Here is a 7,934-nt window from a genome sequence, read left to right as displayed (position 1 = left end):
ATGTTTTGCAAGTTATGGATCATTTCTACACTCTTTCTTCAAATATTTCTCGTATTCCAGCTGTGCGTTTTTACATATTCGTAATTTAAATTTTTTTAATGAAATCAATTGGTGGGATTTCAAGATTGTATGTGGATTAATATCACAACACTGAGGATTTGGCTACAACCTTTTTCATCTATTAAAAAACAACACTTACGGGGCAATGTTTATTGTAAGAACAACATTTTTTTCTATGAATCGACATACGTTAAGCATTGTTGACGCTATTTCCATTTGAATGAGGAAATAGCGTCAATGACTTTATTTCCAAATTTTTGTTGACTTTATTTCGCTTTTGAAAAGGTAATAATGTCAATTGACTTTATTTCGCACCAGGGTGGGAAATAAAGTCAATTGACCTTATTTCCATTGACCTTATTACCTGTCACCGCTCAAGTAACCAAACAATACATTCGTCCATAATTTAAAACAACTTAATAGTAATATTGGCAAATAAAATACCTTACATTATTCGCTCCTCGCAACTAATAAAAATACGCAAGAATGTAGGAAGTAAAAATACATTTTCGCGAAAAACAGAGCGTTAACTACCCACAATTAACCAAGGCAATGCAATACTAAACTTCGCGCAACTGTTTTATTATGCCGAATAGCTGTAGATATTTGTCTTGTTGTTAAAATATACTTTGGCGGTCAAAATTGGATAAACTTTTTTGTTATGTTTTTTTTATAAAAATAGTCATACTTTAACCAAAACCATATAAATCAAACTTTCAAACTTTGTACAGAATTTAGAAAAATTCAAATAATTTTCATCAAAATTTTGAGCTGTTTAATCAGAATTTATAACAATTTTGTGAGTTTTAAGCTGCTAAAAATCGCAAAGATTTTTAATATTGCGGGTTTTTTTATATAAAAAGAGCAATTTATAATAAGTGGCTTTATTTTTTTTATCCTTTTCGCGCATTTTCTTCCACAAGAAATTAATGTTTATATGGAAAAAGAGCAAATTTGTAGCAATGTACGATTTTGTAGCCACTTAAAACTTGCCTTATTTTACTTAGATTTCTTATTGTAACTGCATACGCAAAAATTTTATAAAGTTCTTATTAAAAAGACCAAATTTTTTATGAAAATTTTTTGAATTTTTCTGAATAAGCATGAACCATATTTTTGAGTTTAGCTTGAAAAAACAAAACACCATTTAATCAGTTTTTGCCGCCAGTGTAAATACACTTGTGAACGGCTAATAAAGCCAGCTATATTTCGATATATTTTTGCTGTATTTCTTTTGCATAATCTCAGAATTCTGATGAAAAAGTTGAAAATTTAGATGAAATTTTTTTGTTTTATAATTGTTTTATAATTGTTGCACAAAGTAATGAGCTAGGCTTTTATGAAAAAAATAATAAACATTAAATAAACAAATGAAAAATATTCAAAATTAATTAAAACGCTGCTGGCTTAATTAACTGATCACAAGTGTATGTATGAATGTAGACATAAAGTTTTTAACAAAAATATTAGAGTAGAAAATTAGCTATGAAGTATATTCGACACCAGCCATCGTCTTACCGTTGCTGCTGGTAAATTGGAATGTTATATTTTGGATCATTTTGTACAAGGAAATTTTGTGTTACCGGCTGATTAGCTCCACCTGTGAGAGATATTGCTGCCATTTGATTTTGTAATTGACTATATTGATCGCCACCATTTGCCGGGTTATGCATGCCATGATTGAGTGGCAGCAAGCGTGGTGCCATTCCAACTGTCGGTAGCGGTGTCATAAACGCATTTTGTGGTGGCTGTTGCGTTGCATTTGGTAGGAGACCAAATTGTTGTGGGCGGGGATGATGAGGAAGTTGCTGCTGCTGCAGTTGATCTGGTGGTAAAACTACACATCGTGATGTTTTTAAAACTTGCACCTATTTATAAGAAAAACTTACCGTTGTTGGCATCACTTATTTGATTTGCCGGTCCATTAGGTAGCAAGTGACCAAATTGAGAAATGGGCGGCAAAGACTGTCTTAGTTGAATATGACCCACTTGGGTGAGTTGAGGCCCAGGATTATAAACGCCGACAGGAGTGGAGCCAGCTGCCGCCATGGTTGAGTGAGATATTTGTTGGTGATCAGACGTAGTCGATGGCGGTACAGATGTTGCCGGCAACTGATGAGCTACACTGCTAAAGCTTATCCGATTCATAGACGGCGGCATTGCTACAAACACAAAAAAGCATTTTATTAATAAAACGGAAATACATTAGGCTCATTCCCCGGTAATCGACACCGAATGAAACGAAAATAAACTTAAGAATTCGTGTTTATTATTTCAAATAAATTATAGTAAATAAATCTAACTTCCAAGGCTGAAAACTACAATTTCGAAATTTATCCCAAAATCAGATATTTTTTTACTTTAGGTTGTATCGTTTACAAACTCATATGAGAGGTTAATTTTCTTCAAAATTGACAAGACTGATTTTCGTAGTCTATTGTCTTTTTTGCATTGTAACAGTGTAATTTTCAATATTTTCGGGCAAGTACTGATTATTTTATTATATATTGAAGCAAAGCATATTTTAATGTCACGCCCGTCACAAAGTGCAAACAATAGTTTTTTTTTTTTAAGAAAACACATCTTGCACAGTGTAAAAAAGCTATGTAACGCTATGACACAGGCGAATATGTGCGAATTGCTTTTAAGTAAGGCAACTGGCTGAGTCAGTGAGATCGTCGGTTCGAATCCTACTGAAAGAAGTCTGATGAGGAATGTGGTAGCTATCACTTCTACCATTTTTTTAAATTACTGTTGCTTTGCCTCAATAAGTTTTGCATTAAAAACGGCCTCAAGCTCAATAAAAATTGTTGAATATAATTGTAATAAGGTCATAAAATAACCAAAACAAATAACTTAAGGACGAGCACACCTAAAAGTTAAACATTCTAATGATAGAATTATTAACAAAAACTAACAAAACCAACAACCACATGATCAAGTTGAAATAGCACTGGAATAGCTGCGCTTGATTGTAGTTGGCTTAACAAATGAAATAAAGGAAAAAGCAACAAGAATTCACAAGCCGAACTTAGCACAGTGCGTAGGCAACTGGCTGAGTCAGTGGGATCGTCGGTTCGAATCCTACTGAAAGAAGTCTGACGAGGAAATGTGGTTATTTCCGAAATAGCTATCACTTCTACCATTTTTTCATATTATTGTTGCTTTTCCACAATAAGTTTTTCATTAAAAACGGCCTCAAGCTCAATAGAAATTGTTGAATTTAAGTATTTATATTAAAAAAATCGATTGTTGGTCACGCCCGTCACATGGCACACCCGTCACAACTTAAAGTTTGACAAATTTTAATTTATTCGACCAGGGCCTGCTACCGTAACTTATCTGCTAATCTGAAATGTATCATATATCGGTTTGTGATCACCATTGATAAAGCTAATCATAAGGCTATATTGCTCGAGCGATGAGAAAACCAACACTGAGAAAAAGGATTAGTTTCGACAACTAAAGATATTTAGTTCCCGAATTTTGACAATATTTGGGAACTGTGACCAAGGATTGGGAACTATTACCATGGGTTGGTAATTATAACTAAATATATTAAAGCTTCTAATATTCATCTATGTTGTACCAAATCGTTAATTTAGTTGAAGGGTTTGGTAAATACTAATAAATAATTTTTTGAAGCATACCCAACAAGCATTTCAGTAAACGTTTTTAAAAATAACTTAAATTAAGTTTGCTATAATAAGCGTTAAATAAGCATTTTTAATATTAAGCTTATTAAAAGTTTTTTCAAATAAACCTTTAATAAGTTTTGAGAGCGAATGTTTATAAATAACTTAAACTTATAAATGAAATGTAAATGCCAACGACATGAAGTAGTAAATATAAAATTTTTTCAATCGTAAGTGACGTGTTTACGTTTTTTAAAATATATTATTAAAAGAAAAAATTAAATAAAACCAATGCGGTAAAAAAAAAAAATCCAATCCAGGACCCGCTGCGCTAATCGGTGGAGCATTCGAGTCTTCAAATGATGAGTTCCCCTTATCCTTTCTTAGTTTAACATTCAATTAAAAATGTATTAAATTTTTTTCAGAAAAGTTCATCAATGAGAATGGCGGCGATGAAGCGGAATATATAGCTGCATCGATGTCGCTTTTTCAATTTGCCAATAACCGCAAGTAATTGAAAGCACGCAACAAGATGTAATAATTAACTTTTTTATGCTTAATTTGTATGTGTTATTGTGAATTTGTATGCTAAAATGTCTATTCCCTATTTATATTTTCGCGACTGTAGATGAGTCCGCCGAAAATTCGCATTTCGTTTAGTTTCTAGATGTTAAGCAATCTATGTATGAGTTTTTAATGAAATATCTTTAAATAAAGGGTTATAAAAATGTTTATAAAAAGCTTTCTTTTGAACATTTATTACAAGTTTATATTTCTACGCTTATAACCAATGTTCCTTTTCGATTATATTACGCTTACTTTCAAGCGTTTTATAAACAAAAAATCAACGTTTTGTAAGCTTAATGTTTATAATTGAAAACTTAAAAAAAACTTTCTTTAAGTTTATTTTGCGTGTTGGGATATTTCTACAAATTCCATTCAACTTAACGTGTGGCTCATAAAAGGATGTCATTAAGCTCTGCTAATACAGATAAGCTTTCTTTCAACACATGGTTTAGTCATAGTTACCAACACCCCTATGCTGTAATCCGAAAGTTCGTAGTTACGAATTCGTAGCTCCGTTCCGAAAATTCGAAAATTGGTGTGCTGTAATCCGATTGTAACTATCAACGGCGTTGCCAACTAAAATAGTGAAATTCGAAGTTCTTAATCAGCTGCTTTGACAGAAACAAATCAAAATAAATATAATCGCAAGTGAACAGTGAAATTAAAAAAAAAAATGTTTAATCGTATTTGAAAAAGCTTTTCCTTAATTAAGTAAAATAGAATGGATTCAGTGGCCGGTGCACTTTTGTCTCAGGAGGAAGAACATGCTGCAGTCAACTGTTGCATTAATATACAAAGGAGATTGCTACAAGACAGTTCTGATCCATTTAGCTTAAATGATAAATATATGCTCCCTCTTTTTAAGGGCGTCCATTCAACTAAATATTGTGTTGCTTTAAATCTTGCAACGCTTTCCCAAAATTCCACCACATCCTCTTTAACTATTACAAAGCCTCGGGCAATGTCCGGTCTTTCGGTCATGCATTCCACCAGTTTTTCGTATTGCGAGCGATTTGTTCTGATTGTCGACTTGATAATTTTGTAAACATTTAATAATACATTGTTTTTTATTCACACTTCAACTTACATACATATTTTTGCGTTTCCACACTTTATTTTATTGATATTTTAAAAGAATTCGCTTCGCTCCGACACCAGTTGCTCTTCGTAGAAAATTTCCGACAAATACATACAAATTACAGCTACGTCGGATTCAGGCATACCAACATTACGAATTTCGAAGATGGTCTCCGAATTTCGAAATTACGATACGGCAACGCGGATTACAGCATACCAATTTTAAGATTCGTAGCAAAATCGAATCTACGACGGATTACAGCATAGGGGTGCAAATCTTAGTTGAGGCAACCACGATTTGGTTTGAGAGCGGAACATATTCATGCTTGTGAGCCACCCCTAAATAATGCTCAGCGCTCTCTGAGCACATGTTTGTTTCACATCCGAAGAGCGCCAGCTAAGCAATGTACACAGTCCCACTTATTGAATAGTTTGAATGCGCTAGTATGCCGACCATTGCATAAAAACGATTCAGTGAATGAGACTGTGTGCGTGGAAATCGTTGCTCCGTTACCGCGATTCGTATATGGGTGAAACACGCGTGTGGTCAGCTATGGCATGTCGATCACTGCGCTAGGTAGAGAAAGAAAAGTGTTTGCTATGACATGCCCAGACTTGTTTGTCTCAGTTTCAGTTTTGCCATCGCCGCGAGTTGTTTCGGTGTGCGCATAGTTATTTAAAAATATAAAGTTTGATGCCATTCGGGGTTTTTCAGTGGATATATAATTCATGTGAATTATAATTTGAAAGTATCTACTTAGCCAAGGAAAAAGCAAAGCAGTATACATAAAGCAGCACTCCCAGCAGATATTGACCAGGGTTTTCGTACGACTATTCCTGTTTCATATTCACCATATAAATATGTATTATTTACACTAGTAACTATTTATGTAAATATGTATGTATTTTTTTTGCTTAATATATGCAAATAAAAGAAGAAAGTAAACACAACAACCACCATCGAGTAAATTTTTATTTGTGTCAAACTGGAACTTTTTTTCCAATAATAAACGGTTAGCTGATTCACGTCTACAGCAAGTTCACAAAACTAATTTAAAACTTGTATCAACCAACAATATTGTCCACTCAAGGTAGTCGTTTTGTTATTATTAACAAATATACATTTGTCCCAACTAGAAGTACCAAGTAAATTGCAGACTTTCGTGAACTAGATATTTATTTCGCTATATCCAACTATGCCACTTGATCACTATAACCAAATCTTGGTTATTATAACTAAACCTTTTTCTGGGTGAAGTTATGCTGTCACGGATACAAGAAAACTATTACTTCACTTGTCAGGGTAAAAACAGTATCTCATACGGTTTGACATATAATCTATAATTTCCAATAGAAGTAAGCAACTTTGGCGTGAATATTGAAAACGTTCATTTAACTATAAAACGAACTATTTAAAATCATAAGCAGAATATGATGATTATGCGCCAATTATTTTTTTCTAGATCTTCAATCAATATGTTTGAAGTTTTAATGACCATTTTTTTAAATTTTGGCGATTTTTTGAGGTACATGTATGGTTTTCGTTGTACGTTGAATTATATTTTTGTAAAAAATAAATTAAAGCTAATAAATAAAAAAATTACTTTTCTAAACATGTAAAGACAAATTGTTTTCAATTATCCGGTCACCAGTGTATATGTACATTAGGCTGGGTCGATTTTATATGAGGGAAAATAAAAGGCATTTGACGGTATTGTAACAGTAATATTATGTTGTCTTAGGTCTAAGCCAATAGTTATTGGCCACGAAAGATTAATTCAAAACTTATCTTTGGCCCGCGCAATTGATTCAAAGTGTATGAATTTTGAAGATGAAACTTTGGCTCGTAATATCTATGCAATGCGTTTATTGTTATAAACAGGACGATATATCAAATTAAAGTTTATTAAATTTAGTATCTAACGTTTATATATCATTTTGCAATAAGACTACAAGCTTTTAAGATATTACGATATATCTTACAAAAACGATAATTTTCTCTTATGAATTTTCAATTCTCCATTACTTCAGCCACCAAGTGAAAAATGCAAAAAAAAAAAATTAGACGATATTAATTTCAGAAGTTGTTATGTTTCCGGATGTTTATGTAATATTAAAGGACCGATTTGGTCAGTTTTCAAAATCGTGGTGAATAAAGTCAAAATTGTCCAATATTAGAAATCGATTCATAAGTTAATATTAGTTTGAAGCAAATAAGTACATACATTAACAAAATACAGTTAGGGTGGAAAACGCCCATTTTAAGTCCATTTATGCAGTCTTGAAAATTGTAGCGGAATGGTTTCATTAGTCACCAAACAAGCGCATTCTTAGCGTTTCTAAATTTGCCGTTATATGAAAGACTCTCCAATTGGACGATATTGCTTTGCATTCAGCTTGAACGAAAAAAATCACTCCCTGGCACACTTTTCTGTTATCCGGTTCTTTTATTTAAAAGTTATTTATACAATTCACACTGGTCTAAATGACATTATTTTTGGCATAAACTAAACATTTTTATTCGAAATATTTGTAAATTGTATTAACCGCCCATTTAGTTAATCCCCCATGCATGCTGAAAATACAAAAAAAAAA

The 7,934-nt window shown here is 32.6% G+C and overlaps 2 protein-coding genes across 3 annotated transcripts in view; one reads left to right on the top strand and one right to left on the bottom strand.

Moving 5' to 3' along the window:
- LOC108360063 (putative nuclease HARBI1) overlaps positions 1-7,934 on the top strand; it is a 68,306-nt gene that overhangs the window by 55,813 nt on the left and 4,559 nt on the right. The window lies entirely within an intron of this gene.
- Stam (signal transducing adaptor molecule) overlaps positions 1,457-7,934 on the bottom strand; it is a 121,834-nt gene continuing 115,356 nt past the window's right edge. Inside the window, exons 5-7 of the mRNA XM_017612205.1 lie at positions 1,950-2,222; positions 1,644-1,897; positions 1,457-1,583 (exon numbers count right to left, since the gene is read on the bottom strand). Of these exons, the coding sequence (XP_017467694.1) occupies positions 1,575-1,583; positions 1,644-1,897; positions 1,950-2,222 (536 nt within the window). The 3' untranslated portion in view covers positions 1,457-1,574. The remainder of the gene's footprint in view (positions 1,584-1,643; positions 1,898-1,949; positions 2,223-7,934) is intronic.

This window comes from Rhagoletis zephyria, unplaced genomic scaffold (assembly GCF_001687245.7).
Source record: "Rhagoletis zephyria isolate East Lansing unplaced genomic scaffold, Rhagoletis_zephyria_1.1 Rzeph_scaffold_00513, whole genome shotgun sequence".
NCBI classification, from domain to species: domain Eukaryota; kingdom Metazoa; phylum Arthropoda; class Insecta; order Diptera; family Tephritidae; genus Rhagoletis; species Rhagoletis zephyria.
The sequence above is the reverse complement of the archived record's forward strand: the minus strand, read 5'-3'. Positions and strand labels throughout refer to the sequence as shown.